This window comes from Heterodontus francisci, chromosome 3 (genome assembly GCF_036365525.1).
Source record: "Heterodontus francisci isolate sHetFra1 chromosome 3, sHetFra1.hap1, whole genome shotgun sequence".
NCBI lineage: Eukaryota > Metazoa > Chordata > Chondrichthyes > Heterodontiformes > Heterodontidae > Heterodontus > Heterodontus francisci.
Window position 1 is genome coordinate 129,962,019 of NC_090373.1, and position 24,372 is coordinate 129,986,390.

Here is a 24,372-nt window from a genome sequence, read left to right on the forward strand (position 1 = left end):
CAAAGTGCTCCTGCCCACCTCATTCATCACAGTCCTTTTGAAGCAGATGAACAATCCGTTCCCCTTAATGTTTGCTCTCTTCCGAACAAGACCCTTGCCACTTATCAAACTTATTGTGGACTATTGCATTGACATTTATGGCTATTGGGCAGTGACACCGAAGCCTCCCTGTCTGATTTTACATTCTATAACCTTCTCCTAAACTGCAGTGTGGTCCTTTTATCACCACCCTTCCTTTGCAACCCCCCCCCCCCACCCACACCCTTAAATGCCTCTAGCACGTTTTGCTTCAAGCACTTAACCTCGTTTCACCAACCCCCACCCTTGAAAAATTCTCATTCTGTACTATGGACATTCATAGGTGCACGTCAGTAGCGAGGCCAGCATTAATTGCCCTTGAGAAGGTGGTGGTGAACTGCCTTGAACTGCTGAAGTCCATGTGGTGTAGGTACACCCACAGTGCTTTTTTTTTTCTGCAGCTGTTTGATACCACAATGTAGTTTGATAGGCCATTTCAGAGGGCAGTTCAGAGTCCACCACAAGTATGGGTCTAGTCACAGAGGCCAAACCAGAAAAGGACAGCAGATTGCCTTCCGTGAAGGACATCAGTGAACCAAATGAGCAAACAAAAATCTGGCAGTTTCATGAATCATTATTAATGAGACCAGCTTTTTATTCCAGATTTATTCATTGAATTTAGATTCCCCAGCTGCCATGATAGGATTTGAACTCATGGCCAGAATTTAATGTTGGGCGGGAGTCCCCGTCCACTGATTGAGAAGTTGGTGGCAAGCCTGCCTCTGCTGAGACTGAGGAGCCAGGCTGTGATTTTTCGCTCCCCAGGCCCATAATTGGTCTTGGGCGGGACTTCCACCTCCTTTTAGCCAGGAAGTCCCTCCTCACCCCCCCCCCGCCCCCCAAATGGAGCCACTAGGAGCAGTGGACACTGCTGACACTGCACCCAGCCAATGGCAGGAAGAGGAAGGACCGCCCCAGAAATCGGAGGTTTTTGGGGTTTCATTGGGGGCAATCAGCTGGGCCCTGGTAAGGCAAGTGGGGTCGGTTGTGGGGTGGGGGCTTTGGGGGAGGCCCTCTGTGGGGTACAGGGTGCCCGATCAGGAGGGTCCCCCCAGCCCACAAGAAAGTTGCCAGGTTTTACCAGGTGGGATTCTTTGTGCCTTTGCTGTCCGGCTTCTGCGGCGGTGGGAGAAGACCCTTAAGTGCCAGTTAATTGGCCACTTAAGGGCCTTGATTGGCCTGGGGCAGGTGGGCCGTTTCTCACTGCTGCTGCCCCATGTAAAATGCAGAGGGGGCGGGAAGGTGTCAGGAACGGTCCCCTCTGCCTCCCACTCAATTTTACAGCACCACCCTACCACCAGCCCGCTCATTGGGGTGTTGTAAAATTCTGGCCCATGTCTCTGGAGCATTAGTCTGGGCCTATGGATGACTAGTCCATTAACATTACCACTATGCCACCATTCCTACCATTCCCTCCATCCCACTCCCTCACCCATGCCAAAGCCTCATCCTGAATTTCTACCTGACACTTCCTCCCTCAGCCACTGCACATAAAAGTCAGAATTCGATGGGCCCATGGGAGGTTGGGGAGCTATAAAATAGTGGCGGAGGTGCCAGTTGGCATGTGATTTTTGTTGGGGACAGGAAAGGCCTTCCCACACAGAGGCCGATTGAGGCACTTAAATGGCCAATTAATAGCCACTTATGGGCCTCTTCTTGCTACTACTGGTATTTTACTAGTTGGTGGGCGTCTGCCACATGGGGACGTCGCCCAGTAAAACAATGCAGCCTCCTTGTGGGGTTGGTGGGGTAAGGCCTCATTCGTGGCAACCTGTGGGCCAAGGAGAGTTCCTGGCGGCAAAGGCTGCCCCCTCCATGAAAATCCCATTTCCCGCTCCATATGACCACCCACCCCCGGCCAGGGCCTGCTGCACTTAGCTGGGGTCCGGGGCTCCGGCGATGGTCCTGGCCCTGGGCCTCTTGCAGTACTGGCAGTGACCAGTACTTGATGATGCTGCAGGCCCTCTGACCAACCAGCTTTGGGAAATGGGATCCCCATCCTTAAAGGGACAGGGGCCACAGCACTGGGCAGTTAATGGCCTGAGTGCCATTAAATGGAGCCACTGGGGTTGGGGGCGGGGGTGGGTTGGGTGGTCGTGTCTCCAAAAGGTTGTGGGGTTTCTCTCTCCTTTTTTAGGTCTGCTGTCAGGACTCCTGCTGAATCCATAAAGTTCAGCCCAAAGAGTTGTCCCTTGTTGATTGCAACCTTCTCTATTCACCTTGCCCTGTGACCTCTGACTTCACTGACTTCCCGTCTCATGGAGGTAGAAGGTAAAAGAAGTCTGTGCTCACTCTCACCAGCAGCCGTGTAATGTGCTCAGGTTGACCAAAACAATACTGGAGATCTTGATGTTTTAGTTGCATCATGACTAGGACAGGCTTGATGGATCAGTTGGGCTTTTCCTGTCTGTCTTTTTATATGTTCCTGTGCAAATGAAGTCTTGCTGCTCAATCCATCACCATCCTAAATTTACTAAAATGTCAGTTTCATCCCCTCTGAGGTCAAATACTGGAATTTGCACTCTGGCTGGAGGTCATCCAAATTCTGCTACTTGATCAAATGGAAGGTTTAGTTTCTGTCCCTGTTTGTGGGAAGTGATGTGCGTTAATACTGCAATAAGATATCCTGACACGAAATTGAATGAAGATTAAACTGGCTAGAGTTTGGTGTGTCAGAAATCGATGTTTTGTAATCGACTCATTTTGGACATTTTTTACATTATTACATTGATTAGCAATATGATGTACATAAATCTCCAGTTTTAGAGTTTGATTGCTTTTTTGTACAAGTTTATTAAATCTAATCGATTAATGCGAGCGATGTAATTACTGATCTCAAGTGTGAAGCTTTTTGATAGCAGAAATACGGCTCCTTGGTCATAGGAGACCATCTTTATTTACAATAAATGCAGTTAAACTGTTAGTTGTTTTTTTAAAAAAAACATTTTACTACACTTTTTTTTTATTTTTTGGGGCGATTTCTGGGCAGTCTGGATTTTAAAAATTAGCAAGTGTTACAGTTTAACTTTCTTTATTTTGGTATAATTTCATGGTACTTTGCAGCTCAGCCTTAAAAACAAACACACTAAGACTAAGTCTCATCAGAAAGCTGCTGGGAATGTCTAGGGTCAACAGCCCCTAGATATCTTTTGAATCTTGGTTTAAAGTTGAGAGAAACTGCTGCTTAATTACTTGTCTGGATTTTTTTCCAACTATTTATTTTTAAAACAAAAATTACAACTTTTCTTTTCCAAATAATACAATTGGCTGCGACAGGAAAAATGTCCTAATGGTAACACAAATTCCTAAGGGTAAACAGAGTAGTTTTCAATGAAATTGAGCAAATGCCTTTTCCTGTTTAAGATTTTTTTAAAAATCAATGCTGCTATTCATTACATACATTTTCCAGTGTTTGAGTCTCCAATCAAGTGTCAAAGTTAAAATGTTAGGAGTTGAGAGGAGCATTAGCCCAAATTCTCCAAGGAATAATTCCTATACCATCAAAACTTGTATTCCCCAAAGGCTTTCAACTATTTGTAATTAATTTCCTTTAATGAGTTTTTAAGGAATGGTAGGTATACCTACAGCTTACGGTACAAGCCCATATTGATTTGTGCCCTGTGTAAATTCGGACTTTCACATGTCATTGTTTCTTGGTTGTCAGACTTTTGAGGTTGTGCCAGCCTTTTTGAAGCTCTTGGTTGGCTTTAGCTAGTTTTCCTGGTTGACGTTCAAGAGTTTGATATCTAAATACAAGAGCAAAGGTGAGAAATCCAGTAAGTCTTGTTACTTTTTTCCAAGGGCCTGGCCTTTACATTGGAGGAGCGACTACAACTGGGTATCCACGGCCTCCTGCCCCCCTGTGTTATTGACCAGGATGCTCAGGTTCTTCAGGTGCTGAAAAACTATGAAATGAGAAAAGATGACCTTGACCGGTAAGAATAACAGAACAAATTTACATATACATTTACTAAGACTATATTGCCTTGCTAAATCTATTGAGACAAATATGTTGAGTGTCAGTTTGTTTACAGTATTGGGTTGCCTATAATAAAACTTCAAAAGCATTAATTGTAATATTGAAAATATTATTGCAACCAGCTAGATCTCCCTTTATCTGGTAAGTTTGTTTAGCAAGATAAAGATATCCAATGAACTGAGTAGGATGAGCTTTCAAAGCCATTCAAGTATGTAGGCCATAGTCAATAAGCATCTTGTCAAGAAGTGGTAATTTAAAACAGAGATGCCTAACTCGTGCACTTAGTTTCATTTGCTTACATTTTTTATGTGTTGGTTTTCCTTTAGAATTTTGCAAGCCTAAAAGTGCTGTTTTTGGAACTTGGAAAAATCCTAAACATTATCAGTTACTTGATGCATTTAGATTATTGGAAATATAGATATTACATTTATATTGCTCTTGGCTCAATCCAGCAGTTGACATACATAGAAGTTTAACCCTACTTTCTGGCCCATTTTTGAGTTCCAATGGATTTCTGGTATATTCTTGCTTGGGTTTACTTTATCAGTATTGCTTAATAATTTTGAAGGTTTTCCATTCTCTAGCTGCCTTAAGTGCCTTCTTTCCAAACCATAAAAGATCAAACCAACACTATTTTCTCCACCTTTTGCTCCCTATAGCCTGCATCTTCCGTTGCCTCAAATATTTCTTCTTTTCTATAAAAGATGCAGTGGTCTCTGCCTCAACCACTCCATGTTCCCAAAACCTCGAAAGGAATTTTTCTTAATCCCTCTCCTTATTGAGGCAAATTTAAATTGAGTCAGTGATGATTGTGGGGGCATCCTCAACGTTTCATCATTTTTTAAAAAGGCAACACTTTATTAGCTGCCTTTATTCCAGAGAAAATAGTCCCAATGTGTCCTAATAACTATAGTTTCCCGTCCCTGGCATCTTCCTAGTGAATCCATGCTTTTCTATCCTTTCTACAATCAGATGCCATAAACACTGCAAAGTACTTTACTTAACTATGGCCCTAACCTTGTTCCAATTATTAATTTACCAATTTACTCTTGTATACTATGTCCTTTTCTTAATAGCCAAAATGTTAGCTTTTTTTTATAGCTTAACCTACTTGTGCATGTACTTTTAGGGAATTACTTACTTGAATCCCTTGGTGTCTCTGTTTATCCACACCTTGCCTTTCATTAAGTGTTGCTTCCTTTTTGGGTTTACTTTTGATTCCTTTTTTATTTCTCCCCAAATGCGTCACCTCACTCTTCTATACATTAAATTGCATTTGCCATCTGTTTGCCTATGCTACTGACATGTTATATTCTCATGAAGTATCTTCATATTTGCCAAACCCTCACCCACTTTTCTTTCTTCAGTAAATTTCCAAGTTGTGCGCTTTCATGGCCATTTCAAGAGCAACAACTTGTTTTTAAATATAGCGCTTTAATGGAATAAAATGTCCAAATGTGCTTCATATGCTGCACAACTCTATGACTCTATAAAAGGAGATATTGGGGCTGAATGACAGGTACGTTTTAAGTAGTGTCTTACAGGAGGAAAGAGGTGGAGAAGTTTAGGAAGGGAATTTGGAGCTTGGGGCTTAGGAAACTGCAGGCATGGCTAGAACAAAGAACAGTACAGCACAGGAACAGGCCATTCGGCCCTCCAAGCCTGCGCCAATCTTGATGCCTGCCCAAACTAAAACCTTCTGCACTTCCAGGGACCGTATCCCTCTATTCCCATCCTATTCATGTATTTGTCAAGATGCCTCTTCAATATCTCTATGGTACCTGCTTCCACCACCTCCCCCGGCAACAAGTTCCAGGCACTCACCACCCCCTGTGTATTAAAAAAAAAAACTTGCCTCGCACACCCCCTCTAAACTTTTCCCCTCGCACCTTAAACCTATGTCCCCCAGTAACTGAATCTTCCACCATGGGAAAAAGCTTCTGACTATCCACTCTGTCCATGCTGCTTGTAACTTTGTAAACCTCTATCATGTCGCCCCTCCACCTCCGTCGTTCCAGTGAAAACAATCTGAGTTTATCCACCCTCTCCTCATAGCTAATGCCCTCCAGACCAGGCAACGTCCTGATAAACCTCTTCTGTACCCTCTCCAAAGTCTCCACGTCCTTCTGGTAGTGTGGCAACCAGAATTGCACGCAATATTCTAAGTGTGGCCTAACTAAAGTTCTGTACAGCTGCAGCATGACTTGCCACTTTTTATACTCTATGCCCTGACCGATGAAGGCAAGCATGCCTTCTTGACTACCTTATCCACCTGCGTTGCCACTTTCAGTGACCTGTGGACCTGTACGCCCAGATCTCTCTGCCTGTCAATACTCCTAAGGGTTCTGTTATTTACTGTATACTTCCCACCTGCATTAGACCTTCCAAAATGCATTACTTCACATTTGTCTGGATTAAACTCCATCTGCCATTTCTCCGCCCAAGTCTCCAACCGATCTATATCCTGCTGTATCCTGACAATCCTCATCACTGTCCGCAACTCCTCCAACCTTTGTGTCGTCCGCATACTTACTAATCAGACCAGCTACATTTTCCTCCAAATCATTTATATATACTACAAACAGTAAAGGTCCCAGCACTGATCCCTGCGGAACACCACTAGTCACATCCCTCCATTCAGAAAAACACCCATCCACTGCTGCCCTCTGTCTTCTGTGACCAAGCCAGTTCTCTTCTGTGACCAAGCCAGTTCTGTATCCATCTTGCCAGCTCTCCTCTGATCCCATGTGACTTCACCTTTTCTATCAGTCTGCCATGAGGGACCTTGTCAAAGGCTTTACTGAAGTCCATATAGATAACATCCACTGCCCTTCCTTCATCAATCATCTTCGTCACTTCCTCAAAAAACTCAATCAAATTAGTGAGACACGACCTCCCCTTCATAAAACCATGCTGCCTCTCGCGAATAAGTCCATTTGTTTCCAAATGGGAGTAAATCCTGTCCCGAAGAATCCTCTCTAATAATTTCCCTACCACTGATGTAAGGCTCACCGGTCTATAATTTCCTGGATTATCCTTGCTACCCTTCTTAAACAAAGGAACAACATTGGCTATTCTCCAGTCCTCTGGGACCTCACCTGTAGCCAATGAGGATGCAAAGATTTCTGTCAAGGCCCCAGCACTTTCTTCCCTTGCCTCCCTCAGTATTCTGGGGTAGATCCCATCAGGCCCTGGGGACTTATCTACCTTTTAATGCTTTGCAAGACACCCAACACCACCTCCTTTTCGATAATGAGATGACTGAGACTATCTACACTCCCTTCCCTAGGCTTATCATCCACCAAGTCCTTCTCTTTGGTGAATACTGATGCAAAGTACTCATTTAGTACCTCGTCCATTTCCTCTGGCTCCATACATAGATTCCCTTCTCTGTCCTTGAGTGGACCAACCCTTTCCCTGTTACCCTCTATTGTTGTTTATATACATATAAAAAGCCTTGGGATTTTCCTTAATCCTGTTTGCCAATGACTTCTCATAACCCCTTTTAGCCCTCCTGACTCCTTGCTTAAGTTCCTTCCTACTGTCTTTATATTCCTCAAGGGATTCGTCTGTTCCTAGCCTTCCAGCCCTTACGAATGCTTCCTTTTCCTTTTTGACGAGGCTCACAATATCCCGCGTTATCCAAGGTTCCCGAAACTTGCGAAACTTATCCTTCTTCCTCACAGGAACATGCTGGTCCTGGATTCTAATCAACTGATGTTTGAAAGACTCCCACATGTCAGATGTTGATTTACCCTCAAATAGCCGCCCCCAATCTAAATTCTTCAGTTCCTGCCTAATGTTATAAATTAGCCTTCCCCCAATTTAGCACCTTCATCCGAGGACTACTCTTATCCTTATCCACAAGTACCTTTAAAACTTATGGAATTACTGATGCTACTGATAGAGTAATTGAAATTGGGGATATTCAAGAGTCCAGAAGCACAGATATCTCAGAGGGTTGTAGGGCTGGAGGAGATTAGAGATAGGAATGGGCATGGTCATGAAGGGATTTGAAAATGAGGACAGAATTTTAAAATCAAGGTGTTGCTTAACTGGGAGTCAGTGTACGTCAGCTAGTACAGGGGTAATTAATGGACATAACTTTGAGACAGTCAGGACACAGGTAGCAGAGTTTTGGATGAGCATAAGTTTATGGAAGATTAAACATGGGAGTCTGGCCAGGACTGTGTTGAGATAATCAAATATAGAGGTACCAAAGGCATGAGATTTCAGCAGCAGAACAGCTAAAGCAAGGATTGAGTTTGACAATATTGGAGGTGGAAATTGGCAGTCTTGATGGTGTGGTTGTGTTGGAAGCTCATGTCGGGGTCAAATAAGACACTAGAGTTGTAAAGAGTCTGGTTCAACCTCAGCCTGTTGCCAGGGAGAGGGATGGAGTTGGTGGTTAGGGAATAGAGTTTGTAGCGGGGATATTGGTCAACTCGCTATATAATTGGAGCAAATTACTTGAAGGGGAAAGGTAGGGCAAACCAATCCAGAGCTTCCTGAATGACATAATAGAGATGAAGATGAAGAGAAAGTGTGCTTATGACAGATGTCAGGTGGATAATACAACCAAGAACCAGGCTGAATATGGAAGGTTCAGAGGGGAAATGAAAAAGCTAATGAGAAGCAAAGAGTATGAAAAGAGACTGGCAGCTAACATAAAAGGGGATTTCAAAGACTTCTATTGGCATTTAAGTGGTAAAAGGAGGAGTGGGGCAGATTAGGGACCAAAAAGGGGGATTTACAAATGGAGGTGGGGGCAATAGCTGAGGTATTAAATGAATACTTTGCATCTGTCTTTACCAAGAAAGAAGATGCTACCCAGGCCAAGGTGAGAGGAGGTAATTAATATACTAAGATTTAAAATTGATGAGGTATTTGATGGGCTGTCTATATTTAAAGCTGATAAAACACCAGGGCCGGATGTAAGGGCCAAGGATACGGAGAGAAGTGAGTGGAAATTGCAGAGGCACTGGCCATAATTTTCCAGTCTTCCTTGGACTGGGTGGTGCCAGAGGACTGGAGAATTGCAAATGTTACACCCCTATTCAAAAAAGAATGTAAAAATAAGCCCAGCAAATACAGGCCAGTCAGTTCAACTTCTTCGGTGGTTGGCAACTTCTAGAAACAATAATTTGGGTCCAAATTAATACTCACATGGACAAATGCATGTTAATTAAGGAAAGCCAGCCTGGATTCGTTAAGGGTATATCATTTTTAACTTTCTGGAGTTTTTTGAGGAGGTAACCAGGTTGATGAGGGCAATGCTATTGATGGGGTTTACATGGACTTTCAAAAGGCATTTGATACAGTGCCGCGCAACAGACTTGTGAGCAAAGTTACAGCACATGGAATAAAAGGGATAGTAGTAACATGGATATGAAATTGGCTGAGTGACAGGAAATGGACAGTAGTGGTTAATAGATGTTTTTCAGGCTGGAGGAAGGTGTGTAGTGGAGTTCCCCAGGGGTCAGTGTTGGGACCTTAGCTCTTTCTGATGTGTATTAATGACCTAGACTTTTTTGTGTACAGGGCACAATTTCAAAGTTTGCGGATGATACGAAGCTTGGAAGCATTGTGAACTGTGAGGAGGATAGTATACAACTTCAAAAGGACACAGACAAGTGGAATGGGTGGATAGGTAGCAGATGAAGTTCAATGTGGAGAAATGTGAAGTGATTCAGTTTGGTAGGAAGAACATGGAGAAACCATATGGCATAGACGGTACAATTCTGAAGTGGGTGCAGGAGCAGAGGGACCTGGATGTATATGTGCACAAGTCATTGAAGGTGACAGGACAGGTTCAGAGCATGGTTAATAAAGTACACAGTATCCTGAACTTTATTAATGGGGAAATGGAGTACAAGAGGAAGGAGGCTAATTTGACCTAAAAAATAAAGTGCTGGAAATACTCAGTGGGTCAGGCAGCATCTGTAGATAGAGAGAGAGAAGCAGAGTTAATGTTTCAGGTCTGTGACCTTTCATCACCGCCTGACCCACTGAGTATTTCCAGAACTTTGCATTCATTTCAGATTACCAGCATTTGCAGTATTTTGCTTTTATGTTGGAGGTTAAGTTGACCTATAAGACATTAGTTCGGCTTCAGCTGGAGTATTGTGTCCAGTTCTGGGCGCCGCACTTGAGGAAAGATGTGAAGGCATTGGAGAGAGTACTGTAAAGATTCACGAGAATGGCTCCAGGGATGAGGAACTTCAGGTACGAAGATAGATTGAAGATGTTTTACTTGGAGAAGAGAAGGTTGAGCGGAGATTTGATAGTTATTCAAAATCATAAGGGGTCTGGACAGAGTGGATAGGGAAAAACTGTTCCTGTTCGTGAAAGGATTGAGACCGACAGGGCACAGATTCAAAGTGATCGTCAAAAGTGACATGAGGAAAAACATTTTCACAGTGAGTGGTTAAGATCTGGAATGCACTGCCTGAGAGTGTGGTCGAGGTAGGTTCAATTGAGGCACTTAAAAGGGAATTAGACTGTTACCTGAAAAGGTGATCAGGATTATGGGGAGAAGGCGGGGGAATGGCATTAGGTGAATTGCTCATTTGGAGAGCCGGGGCAAACATGATGGGGCCCAATGGCGGCTGCCTGTGCTGGTACAATTCTGTGATGCTGCTCATGCCATATTGAATGTCAGACAAGCAGGCTGACAATTTAGAGACTTGGGAGGGGTTGAGAGAGGTGGTAGTGAGGTTGAAAATTGATTGTGTTTTCAGACGATACTGTAGATGAGAAATAGGGGGACAAGGATAGATCCTTGGGGGTAACCAAGGTAATGATGTGGAGGGGGTGGGGGGGAAGAGGAGCTATTGCAGGTGATCCATGGCTACGATTGGAGAGATATGAATGGGACCAGGAGAGTGCAGTCCCACCCAGTTGGATGATTGAGAGCTGTTAGAGGAGGGTGGTATGGTCAACTATGTGTCAAAGACTACAGACAGGTAGTGAAAAATGAGGGGTGATGGTTTACCTTTGTTAGTCACTTAAGACGAGATTTGTTATTTGATGAGAGCTGCTTCAGTACTACGGCAGCGGTGGAAACTTGGGATTGGAGGGATTCAAACATGGGCACAGATCTGGGAAGTGACAACATTTTCAAGGAATTTGGAGAGGTTAAGGAGGTTGGAGGTGGGGCGGTAGTTTGCAGGGATAGTGGTGTCAAGGATTCGGTGATGCCAGACTTAAGAGGAGAACAATATCTGAAAAGAGAACGGTTATCAATATGGGAGCCAGGAAGGGAAGTTGATTGGTCAGCAGTTTAGTGGGACTAGTAAACTATTAATGTTTTATATTTGTGTTACGTATTTATGTGCAAGTTAATTTCGAGTGATTTTGTACGCACAACTTCTGCTTTGCACAGAAGTGTTTACAAAATAGCTTAACTGTGAATGAAATTCCTGATGAGAACATTGAAATGGAAGTTGCCTTTTGACTAAATGAACTTTTTAAAAAGTTCATCAGATACTTTAAAGTTCCACTTTTTCATCCAAGAGTTTACAGTCAGGATTTTTGCCCTGATATAGGGCTGGGAATGGAGGTGAGTGGGTGTGTTACTTTACGCTGCTGGCCAGTTTGTCTGCACTGTCACATTCTGAACCATTTTCCCAGAGGCTGGGCGGGTAGCTTGTTAAGATAATTAAAAGACCAATGATCCGAAGTCGATTTGGAATTTTCCAATTGGCCTATGGTTCCCCTGCAGCGTTGAGGACAGCAGCTGCCTGGAGCTGGCCTCCTTCCAGCCAATTGTGATTCGGCAGCTGTGTCCATTTCTTTTCCAAATTTTTTTTTTTAAGTTGCTGAGAAGGTGCCTCAAGATGAAGGCTCGCCCTCACTCGCAATGGCAGGCTACACCTCCTTCAGTACTGGAGGGCCTTCTGTTGTCCCTCCAGCTTTGCGAGCCTGCCTGCTTTCCTTAATTGGATGGCGAGCACACCCTCTGGCCACGAATTGGCCAATCCAAGCAAAATCAATGTAGGGTGGACTGCTTCCAACCTGGTGTTGGGTCACAACCCGCATGTGATGCTGACTCAAAATGCAAAATCCTGCCCCATGTTTCAAAGTGGCAGCAAAAGTTTTATGTAAAACCACATCTAGTGAGTTGCACTCAGCTTTACAAAACGAGGGGTTGGCATTTAATTTACCTGCCATGGATTGAATTTCATTGCGAAATACAGATCCTCAAAGACTTGCATAAAAGCAGATGTTCACACAGCTTGAAACTTTGACTGACAAATGCCCCATTAGCTGAAACTGCAAAAATATTAGTGCTGCCCATGTTTTTGTTCCATTTAATAAACACTATGCACCATTGAATACAGATGCTGCGAAACTAATTGTACCTAATGGATATCACACAAGGATGGGGTGAAAGAGCAGGAACTATGGAAGCAACTGTTTGTGGATTATCTATCTGTAACCGCTTTTTAAAAGTTCAGGTGGGGGTTTGTGCACCAGGAAGCTTTGGTTTCCTCTTTTGCATCTTGCCAAGAAATTAGGATGGTATGACTTTAAGTTGTTAGCCCACACAATGTTGTTTCATGCAAATTCCTTTGAATTCCTGTGTGATGGTGGTGTACAAGCTGTTTTGACGGACATGCCTGAAATGACAATTTTACACACTCCCTATCCTTTTGTTTGAAAGGATTGTTGTCTTTGAAAGCAATAAGAGGAGTGTTACATAACTGGAGCGGCAAGAGTTGAATGGAGATGCAGTTGTGTTTAAAACGTTTTGGCTGTTTGTGGTTAAAAATGTAAAAATTATACCTGGTCCTTTTTAAATAGTTCAGCAAATCAACCATCAACACACTTGCTAACTGTAATGTTGCATTGTAGACAGCACAGTGTAGAGATCTAATCCTGTTTGAAAGTGGTGGTGGTTTATATCCTAAAGGAGGAATCCTTAACATGAGTATTTGTGGCAGCCAGTGAATGTGACTTTTAGTTTAGAATTGTGCCTTTCCTTTATCTTGGAGTTAAATGACCGTACCAGTACCATGAAATGTTGTCCTCTAGCTGTCACTGAAATAAATGGGACAAATATGAGTTGGTTCAAAAGCAAAATACTGCAGATGTTGGAAATCTGAAATAAATAAAAAATGTTTGCAATACTCTGGTAGGTCTGGCGAGCAAGCCACTCGGTTGTATCTAACCGCTACGAAGTCAATAAAAAGCAATGAAACTGGACGGCAACCCGGCATCGACCTAGGCACCGGAAACGACTACGACAAACACAGCCCTGTCGACCCTGCAAAGTCCTCCTTACTAACATCTGGGGGCTTATGCCAAAGTTGGGAGAGCTGTCCCACAGATCGCTATCCCCCGGAATGTCCTGTCCCACCGGCAAGACAGACCCAGCGGAGGTGGCGGCACAGTGGTATACAGTAGGGAGGGAGTTGCCCTGGGAGTCGTGCCCCATAAAGTCTCATGGCATCAGGTCAAACATGGGCAAGGAAACCGCCTGCTGATTACCACCTACTGCCCTCCCTCAGCTGATGAGTCAGTACTCCTCCATGTTGAACACCACCTGGAGGAAACAGAGGGTGGCAAGGGCGCAGAATGTACTCTGGGTGGGGGACTTCAATGTCCATCACCAAGAGTGCCTTGGTAGCACCACTACTGACCGAGCTGGCCGAGTCCTAAAGGACATAGCTGCTAGACTGGGTCTGCGGCAGGTGGCGAGGGAACCAACAAGAGGGAAAAACATACTTGACCTCGTCCTCACCAGTTTGCCTGCCGCAGATGCATCTGTCCGTGACCGTATTGGTAGGAGTGACCACCGCACAGTCCTTGTGGAGACAAGGTCCCGCCTTCACATTGCAGATACCGTCCATCGTGTTGTGTGGCACTATCTAAATGAGCTAAATGGGATAGATGTCGAACAGATCTAGCAATGCAAAACAGGGCATCCATGAGGCGCTGTGGGCCATCAGCAGCAGCAGAATTGTACTCGACCACAATCTGTGACCTCATGGCCCCACTCTACCATTACCATCAAGCCAAGAGACCAACTCTGGTTCAATGAAGAGTGCAGGAGGGCATGCCAGGAGCAGCACCGGGCATACCTCAAAATGAGGTGTCAACCTGGTGAAGCTACAACAGAGGACTGCTTGTGTGCCAAACTGCATAAGCAGCATGCGATGGACAGAGCTAAGTGATCCCATAACCAACGGATCAGATCTAAGCTCTGCAGTCTTGCCACATCCAGTCGTGAATGTTGGTGGACAATTAAACAACTAACTGGAGGAGGTGGCTCCACAAATATCCCCATTCCCAATGATGGGGGAGTCCAGCACATCAGTGCGAAAGATAAGGCAGAAGCATTTGCAAAAGTCTTCAGCCACAAGTGCCGAGTTGATCCATCTCTGCCTCCTCCTGAAGTCCACAGCATCACAGATACCAGACTTCAGCCAATTCGATTCACTCTGTGTGATATAAAGAAATGACTGAAGGCACTGGGTACTGCAAAGGCTATGGGCCTTGACAATATTCCAGCAATAGTATTGAAGACCTGTGCTCCAGAACTTGCCATGTGCCTAGCCAAGCTGTTCCAGTACAGCTACAATATTGTCATCTACCCGGCAATGTGGAAAATTGCCCAGGTATGTCCTGTACACACAAAGCGAGACAAGTCCAACCCGGACAATTACCGCCTATCAGTCTACTCTCAGTCATCAGAAAAGTGATGGAAGGTGTCATCAACAGTGCCATCACACAGCACTTGCTTAGCACAGTGGCGCAGTGGTTAGCACCGCAGCCTCACAGCTCCAGCGACCTGGGTTCAATTCTGGGTACTGCCTGTGTGGCGTTTGCAAGTTCTCCCTCTGTCTGCGTGGGTTTCCTCCGGGTGCTCCGGTTTCCTCCCACAAGCCAAAAGACTTGCTGGTTGGTAGGTAAATTGGCCATTATAAATTGCCCCTAGTATAGGTAGGTGGTAGGGAAATATAGGGACAGGTGGGGATGTGGTAGGAATATGGGATTAGTGTAGGATTAGTATAAATGGGTGGTTGATGGTCGGCACAGACTCGGTGGGCCGAAGGGCCTGTTTCAGTGCTGTATCTCTAAATAAATAAAAAAAAATCTGCTCAGCGTTTTATGAAGAAAATTAGCATTCTACTTTTTACAATCGAATATATTTTGTCTGCTTCCATTATTGCTGCAAATTTATTTTTTCTTAATTTGTACTTCTGCTGTTTTAAGGTACATATTCCTTATGGCCCTTCAAGACCGAAATGAAAAGCTCTTCTACAGAGTGTTGACTTCAGACATCGAAAGATTCATGCCCATTGTTTACACGCCCACTGTGGGCTTGGCTTGTCAACAATATGGACTTGCATTTCGCAGACCAAAGTAAGTGATACACTGCAACACACATCTACTATGAAGACCATCATACAAACTTTAAAAAAAAATTATCTACATTTTGTAGTGGCATTCATAATTATAACTGCTATCAATGTGTGTTGGGTACCAATAATTTAGTAACAGGTCAATAACTATTCAAGGTCACTAACAAGTAGATGCATTCTGGTGCCAACATTACCTCAATGTTGCTTTTTGCATCCAAGAAAATACATGAATGTTTTCACACTGCCTAAAACAAGCATGAACTTCAGAAAATGTACTTGTACTTCACAAAGCAAAGCTACTAATGAATACATGCTATATTGGGAGGGCTCTTTGTGTAGCTATTTAGATTATCGCAGCATTAAACTTTTATGCTACCAGATTCTTTTGGCCACCCTGGGTAATATCTACCAGCCTGCAATCCATAGATGCATCAAACCTCAGGCACCACCTTCACTCATTGATAATTTCCCTTCCGAAGGCACGCCCAGCTGAAACCCAGTTTCTTGTCATATAGCAGAGGAAAATCTCTGACTGTGACCCTGGGTAACTTCTTACTGTTCTTTGGCTGCCAAATCCATCTGCGTCTGTTTTGCTTTTGCTCATTGCTCCTTCCTTAAACTTGCTATCTAAAAGCTCCAGGTGTGAATGATGAAATCTACTGTGAAGCTCTCAAGACCTGACTGCTACGAGATGATGCAAACATGGCTTGAAAACCATATAGGATGTTACATTTCAGGATAGGATCGCTTCTTACATTTGTAAAATGCCAACATACTGGGAATTTTATTCTCTTTTCACACCCCCCAAATCTGGCACGTTTGGAGGCAGGGAAGGAATTTAATCAGGCGAGATGGTGGTGAGGGAACCCTGCCACCTTCCTGCCTCCACCCCAATCAAGTCCATAGCGGGAAGGAGCATGGATGGCCTTCCTGCCACGCTGCCAATTGAGACCCTTAAGTGAGAATTAATTCCTGATTAAGGGCCTCATCCTGCCACTGCTGGTATCTGTTGCCATATGGGAACACACCAGTCAATCTGTGCAAGTTGCTGCTGCGGTGGGGAGGGAGCGGTTTCCCCCTTGTTAAAAGGCACTTAGTGCTTGATTGAGAGACTGGCATCAGGAAGCGGGGCCCACTGAGAGCCAACCCTTGCCGTTGCTGCTGACCCCCACCCTGCCAAACCCCTCCTTCCCTGACTACCCGTGGCCTGGGTCCCTCGCCTCCAGTGGGTGCAGCTCGGGAGAACCAATTATGACTGAATGTGACTTTAGCAGTCCAGGTGGTTTGGACAGCTAACCAGGGAAGGCAACTTGAGTCAAATCATAAATTCTAAAAAGTTTGTTACATATATACTTCAAAATATCAATACATATTTTATCCATTTTCCATATAAATCTTATGGTGAGACAGACATGATCTAGAGGGATGAGTTTTGAAGGCCCTTTCTCATCATTTTTTTTTATGTTCTTGCGTGTGAACTAGTATATATTCAGCAAAATTTGACATTGCATGTTGGCAAATTTCATTGAGTGAGCTGGTGTAAGTCAGCTGGTAGCTATGAACCTCCATCTGCTCATGTGCATTCTCTGACCTGTGCTATAAACACTTGCCAAGTACTAGCCTTGGAGCAGATTGACTTCATTTTTTTCCACAATTGATCCTAACCCCTTAATTCAGTCATCAATTGAGAATGTGTAAGTTTCTTAGCTTAATTATTTTTTTCTTCCCCACTAAAAGTTCCTACCCTTGTTCATGATTAATAGAGTAGGACACAAGGAGAGAAACACTAAATCAGTGTATAAATAGTCAGATGGAATGATATTGAAACAAACAAATAATAAAGGGTCATATCAACTAAACAAGAATAGAAACATATTACCTGCCATTTTACTACTTGCCATTTTACAACCTGCTACTGGACACTGATTCTGTCATCTTTTGCTAAAACGATAACTTCAGTAGGTACAATGAAAGGATTTTACTTGTGGAACCACTGTAAGCACAAGCGTTATACCAGTTCAAGGAGGCAGTCCACTAACACTGCAGGGCAACTAGGGATAGGCAATAAATGAGGCCTTGATGGAATTACCCACCTCCAAAGAGCAACTTTAAAAAAAAAAGTCACGAAGTACCTCACAGCAATGAATTATTCATCAAGTCGTAGTCATTTATTTTGCATACTTTATTTCGTACGCAATCACACTGTCAATTTACACAGCAAGATCGCACACTTACAACTGAGGTAAGTGACCAGATAACCTATTTTAGATGGTGTTGCTGGAAGTAGTACTTCTCTAAATCGTGAAGGAAGAGTTCCCAGCCTCCTTTCAAATCATGGCGATTTGAACAGATAGATGGGGGCAAAATAATGGTTTGAGTAAATTGCCTTTTTGTTTTCACGTTCCATTTTGGATATAGTTAACTTGTGGAGGCCTTATAGGGTAATGCTCCTTTGCTTTTATTGGTATAGAGTTTCTGCTACAGTAGCAATTTGGGTGGCATTCCTGTGAGCTGTTGTGTAGTTTTCTGCCATATTGAGGCCAAATTGGACTCCACCACTTGCAATTTATCATTGTAAATTGTACAGGGATTTGTTGCAGATGTTTTCACCCATAATTGAGTTGAATTGGCTAAAGAATTACCACTGGTAATTGACTCTAAGTGGCTCTCCTGAAGTAGCTGTAAATATGAAAAGTTAATTTCCCAATTCTAAAAATGTTGCTAATGCTGAGAGTCTGGTGTGGTATCTGGAACTCCTGGGAATTCTGAATTGTTGATCAGTTCTGTTTATTGATATTACACTGACTTAGCCATCAAAAATGCAGACAAATGTCTCTCAGTTCTGATGAAGGGTCACAGACCTGAAACGTTAACTCTGTTTCACTCTCCACAGATGCTGTCAGATCTGTTGAGTATTTCCAGCACTTTGTTTTTACTTCTGAATTAATGTCTGGGTAATTGTTTAATTTTACATTTGAACAGCAGAGTATGATATGTGGTTTGCTTGGTTAATTACATCTTAAACACTCTGTATTTTACACTCTATTGAGAGTTTAAAAAAAACCTGCTTTCACTCCCATTACTCCAACAGCTTAATTTGGCCATTTTGATTGAGTGTACCTTTTCACTTTTTGTATTTCCAAGTGATTTATGTTTCACTCCTGAGCCAAGAGCCTCAGTTGATCTTCAAAGATCAGAAACTACCAACAAAGTACGCACTTTGAATCCAGCAATGAATCACTAGTGAATTGATTTTTTTAAAAAATCTGTGGGCTACCATGGTTGGAAATTCAGGATTCTGCATTGTTGGAGAAATCATTAGTTAAAGATACAGTGAATACTTTGCACAGTAATCATCTGGATTCAGTTTTATAGCTGCTAAATCCGCACAGTTGAAGCTTTTTTTTTTGTTAGCAATGGTATGTATTGCTGTTTGGCAGGCAAAACATTTGTCAAAAGAGAATAATGTCTTATTAACTAGAATTTGATTGTTATAATTTGTAACCACAAAGGGCCTATTCCTTTCAAAAAAAACAAAGGTGTTCATCTAAAAGTAGATGACTGGCCTCAGTTCCCCAGATCATGGTCTTGTCGAGTCTGCTGGGGTGCCCTGATGGCACCCTCCATTTGTCATGCCAGAGTTTCGCAGTGATTGGGCAGCACCTCTCTAGTGTGGGTCATGTGGTTAAAGTGCCAATTTGGATGCAACTGTCACTGCTAGAAAAACTGTATTCTATCTGCGTGTGAGGTGGATGGGGGTGAGGAGTTGCCAGGCGTCCCTTCTAAGCCCAGAAATGGCCCTTTTAACCATGGAAGTAGTCCATCTGCAGTTGTAAATATCTTTAAAGTACTTCTGATACCCAGGCTACGGGTGGTCCCCACATTCATTGTTATGGAGAATATGTCTCCATTTACTTGTCATACATGCTGGCACTATAATGCTGAGTGTGCTTCCAGCTCCAGTTACAGGAACTCCCCAGTTTGGTAGACAATTCTCCTAACTCTGCCCATGAGTTATTATTTTCCTTGTAAGGACCAGACAAAAGTTTTGCCTCTTAGAAGGGCAAAGAGGAAGTTCATAGAATATCACAACTAGGTCCCTACCATTTTGCTAGAGGTTTCACTGTTCTCACGCTGGAATTGGAATAGTGGAACATCCTTGGAATTTTGGACATGCTATCACTGGGAATAATTTCAGTGCAATGGGGCCACCATGGCTGATTAAAGTTTACAATTGGGTTGTTTATGGGAGATTAAAAACTATGGGTAGGATTTTCATTCTGGAGGCAGGAAACAGGAACTGGGTCTGGTTTTGGGTCAGAAACCTGCCTCCTTTGGGAAGCTGATTCAGATTGCAATTTTCAATGGATAAGGCATTAATTGGTATGGAGACTGGTTTCCTGTCCTTCTGGAGCCAATGACATTGAAAATGGCAGTGGGTCAGATAAAGTGTGGGGGCTCATGTAGACTTCACTGAGGCTGTCCTGAGGGAGAGATCTGCCTTCCAGAACACTAGAAGGAAGTGTGTTGTTACAGGGGACCTGGAAGCCTGAAACTAGGGGCAGGCAGGGCAGCCCCTCACTTCATTGATGCCACCTGGATCTAATGCAGGCTGAAAGGGAGAGAAGGGAGGTCCTATTCCCAGAGGGTGGCAGGAGGAGGCTAACTCATCATGCAGCAGGGGCACCTCTGTAAAGTGTTATCCTCTTCCACCCCACTCTTCCTCCTCCTCCTCTTAGCCCCTGCTCCTCCCCCGCTGAGCTGTCTCCTTCCAGGGCCTCACTCTGCTCAAGGTCCACACTTCCCTGGAGGGCAATGTTATAGAGAGCACAGCAGACCGCCACAATAACAGAGACCCTTGCAAGAGGATATTGTAGGGCACCACCCAACCGGTCCAAGCACTGGAATTGCCTCTTCAGAAACCCGATGGCCTGCTCAGTGGGTTCTTTTGCCTCTGTGCCTCTGCCTGAGGCTCCTGTAGCGGGGTCATTAGACAGCTCTTGAAGGGATTTCCCTTGGAACCATTCCATGCACTTTGGGGGATGGAGGAGTGATGGCAGCTGTCAGGAAAGTGAGTGCACATATAGAGGAAGCTCTTGTGGTTGCAGACCAGTTGGACGTTGGGAGTGGAAGACCTTACTGTTGGATGTCACTGGCTGGCCACTGAGTGCCTTGATGGCCACATGGGTGCAAATAATGATGCGCTGCACCTGGGGGAATCCAGCATTAAAGGCTGCACCAAATAACCTTTGTGCCAGCGCAGGCCCATCTGTGTCAGTGAATGTAGTCCCCTGCCCTCCTGAAAAGGGCATCCATGACTTGCCTGAAGTAGTGGGACACCAACTGAGAAGCCACCTGGGTCCACAGCTGATCTCTGGAATGACCTGGTTGCATAGAAGGTCAGGCTGACAGAGCTTGATGGCTGCAGATAAGGAGACTGAATTAGGAGCAGTGAGACCTAAGGTCATTGTGGATCCGAGCACACAGGACTGAGACCATCTGTCTGGACAGGTGCAGTGTCCTTTGGCACTGATACTCTGTCATTTGCAGATAGCTGACTCTTTTTGGTAGTGCTTTCCTCCCCCTTGCAGCCCCCCCTATGCTCCTGTGGCTTCCTGCTGTCCAGGAGGTTACAACTGCCACAGCTCATACTGGCTGCTCTGTCCAATGGCAGTGTAGCCTGTTCCCATCTGAACTTTCTCAGCTGGGCTTTGTACATTCACCAGGCCTTCCCCGCCAACCCCAACTGCCCTGTGATGCCCATGGGCTCACATCCCCCTCCAGTTTCCTGCCACTTACCAATGAGAAATTCAGCTCTTCCACCTGCGGCAGTAGCTACACTGAGGCACATCTGAAGCAGATGAGCTTTGAAATACTGACCAGCCTGTTGTTGAGCTCTTTAACAGAACTCAACAGGTAATTAAATGGAAGCGTGTGCCCAACCTGTTCGCTCGTTCCCAGCATTCCTTTAAAAAGGACATTGTGTTCTGGAGGTGGCAGGTTCAAGTGCTGATCTCCGTGAATGCGATCTTCAAATAGCGTTCACCCCGTACCCACACTCCTGTGGACTTTGAAAATCCGCCCCCATATCCTGCTGTTGATTTCACTATAGCTGCTTACCTGTCGAGGCATGAATAGATGCATTTACCTGAGAGAAATCTTGTTTGGATATTGGATCAGAATGGTGAAAGATTTCAGCCAAAAATATTTGTAGTTTGAGGTGCATTTCAGTGAAACATTTAATATCTGTTTTATTCTTGGCTTTCAAGGTGCATAACCTGATGTGGGACAATGAACCACCATATCAAATGTTGGACAGCTATGCATGTTTTGTGAAGGATTTAACAAATATAATCGTATAATGTAAAAACATTTAGTTATAGATTGTACTGTTTTTACTTACTGAAAACATTGACAGATTAATATAAACGCACTGCAAGATGCTAAATTCACCTTGTCTATTAAATGGTATCCAAGAAGCCTGTATGAATTGATACTAACCATTGTTCTACTCCAGAAAGCCAGGCAGTGAAGGATCGAGCTAGAGCCTAATCTTTACACGCACTCTAAGCTTTTATTCAGGGATGTACATTATAACCTGCATCTTCAAACTCAACAACTAGAGTTGCAATCTGCTTGACGTTGTAGGGTGCACCATTCTTTTTTTTTTAACCGATGGAGGGAGGCTGCAAGTTGGGAGAATGTTTTGAAAGAAAGTCAGTGAGCGTGAATATGGCATGTTGTTGTGAACATAGCGACGTGGCAAAATTGAACCAGATGATGTTTCCCATATTTCCCAATGCTAAAGTGTGTACATGCACTTGTATTTTAGGTCTCATGCAACATTGATGGCTCTTAATGCTGACATGCTCCATTTCAATACAACGGCATACAATTTACTGGTGTGGTTAGTCTGGGCAGTCAATATAGAACAAATGGTTCATCCATCACGCCATCCATTCATGCCACATTTGAAGAAGGACTGACATTCTTCCCAGTCTCCAGATTCGTGCGTTCTAATTAGACATGATTCACAGAATCATGAACACTCATGCTCAAGTTAATGAAAGCTGAGAGCTGACGGACCTACTGCATCCTTGAATTGAACAGCTCTTTTGAGCTAAAACATGATGAATCATTAGCTGACTCCCCAGTTAGGCAAATGATTTTTAAATAGTCGTTTTTGGGAGACAGTGCTTCAGATTACAAACATTTTCTATTTCCTTTCCCTGCCTCTCCCAAAAAAAATGCATGCACACGCATGAACACCTGTTTAGCACCTGTTTAAATGCTGATTAATTGCACAAATAACATTATATTAGGAAGATCTGATCGGTTTAATTTTGCCTCTGGAGGAAATTTTTCTGCATGTTTTTCTTTAAAATATTTAGCTGCAACACTTAAATTGTGCATCATTCAGCTGGAGGGGATATATAACAATTGGTGCTATGCTCTTGCCAAATTTCAAAGGAACCTTCTTGAAGAATCTGTTTGATGTAACATATGGATGAGAGTATTGGTTGACATTTTAACTGCTTGTTTTCACACATGTTCAAATATATCAGATGTTCAGCATTTGTTTTAAAATGTTGTACAATGAGGTGATCCATTTCCTTACAGAATGAAAGTTGTCATTTTTGTCTTTGTCAACAAAACTTTGTAGGTAAAGCATTGTATAGAAGTTTATTTTAAATAATTCTAATACTTAATTTGGTACAGCCAATATAGAGTGAAGAAAATCAAACAAAAGCCTTATTTAATAATCACCAGCTCTTTATCTGTATCGACTCCTGGGAACCAGCATTTTCTCCCCACAGAAGCGGGTTGTTGGTATTATAGTTTTTGTTTTGTTACGATGGCAATGGAATGATCACACTCACTTTATTAATGTAATAGTCAGACCCGAGAAGATGATTTTGCCAACTAATCAAATATAAGGACTGGAGTCGTGGCTAACAGTGCAGTCTGCTCTACCAAATGCAGTTTGGGTGACTCTTTTGCGGAACACCTCCATTTGGTCCACAAGCATGACCCCAAGCTTCTGGTTGCCTGTCATTTTAATTCTCCACCTTGTTGTCACTCTGACTTCTCTGTCCTCTGCCTCCTGCAATGAAGCTTGTCGTAAGCTCATGGAATAGTACTTCCTATCGATTAGGCACTCTGCAGCCTTTTGGACTCAACATTGAGTTTAACAATTTCAGACTGTAATTTCTGCCCCATTTTTTTTTTTTTTGCCTCCCTTTTTTGAAAGTTTTGATTTTTATTTTGTTTTGTTCTTGTTTTTGCTCTCGGACAGCAGCTGTTCATCATGCTGCCATTCACACCTCCACTAGATACATCATCCTTTTTTGTTTCTTTACTTGTCCCATTACCACTCCCTTCAGTTGCCATTTAATGTTTACAGCTTTCTGCCTATTACAGACCTCCCCTTTTGTTGTTTTTCTACCCTTTTTCCCCCTTTCACTTGCTTAAAACCTATTGCATCTCTAATTTTTCCGAGTTTCGATGAAAGATCATTGACTTGAAACATGAACTGTTTCTCTCTTCTCAGTTGCTGCCTGACTCGCTGAGGATTTCAAGCATTTCCTGTTTTTGTACAAGGAGTTGGGTGTTGGCACTGCAATAAAACACTTAGTTGATGACTAACATTTTAAAATAAACTTTCAGCAAGAATCTCCTCTATCCCATGTCTTTTACTAAAAAATTAATGATCCCATTTTAAGATTTATGTTGACCTTTTCTTCATGAAGATTTGGGGGAATGGGTTATGTTGAAGGGTTGGGTGTATTAAAAGCAAGTGCAAATTTTTATATTTAAGAAAAAAACTCTGGTGCGTAGAGGCATTTGACGTGTGAATGACTCACTGAATCTTGTCTACAATGACTGCAAACGTTAAGTAATTTACTTCCTCTCTGATCGAACAAAATGATCAGCTGGTCTTGTATG

The 24,372-nt window shown here is 43.4% G+C and overlaps 1 protein-coding gene across 3 annotated transcripts in view; it reads left to right on the top strand.

Annotated features, from left to right (window-relative positions):
- me1 (malic enzyme 1, NADP(+)-dependent, cytosolic) overlaps window positions 1–24,372 on the top strand; it is a 521,038-nt gene that overhangs the window by 112,918 nt on the left and 383,748 nt on the right. For all 3 annotated transcript variants that reach the window (XM_068026008.1, XM_068026010.1, XM_068026009.1), the window contains exons 2-3: window positions 3,880–4,013; window positions 15,278–15,427. In XM_068026008.1, the coding sequence (XP_067882109.1) occupies window positions 3,880–4,013; window positions 15,278–15,427 (284 nt within the window). The remainder of the gene's footprint in view (window positions 1–3,879; window positions 4,014–15,277; window positions 15,428–24,372) is intronic.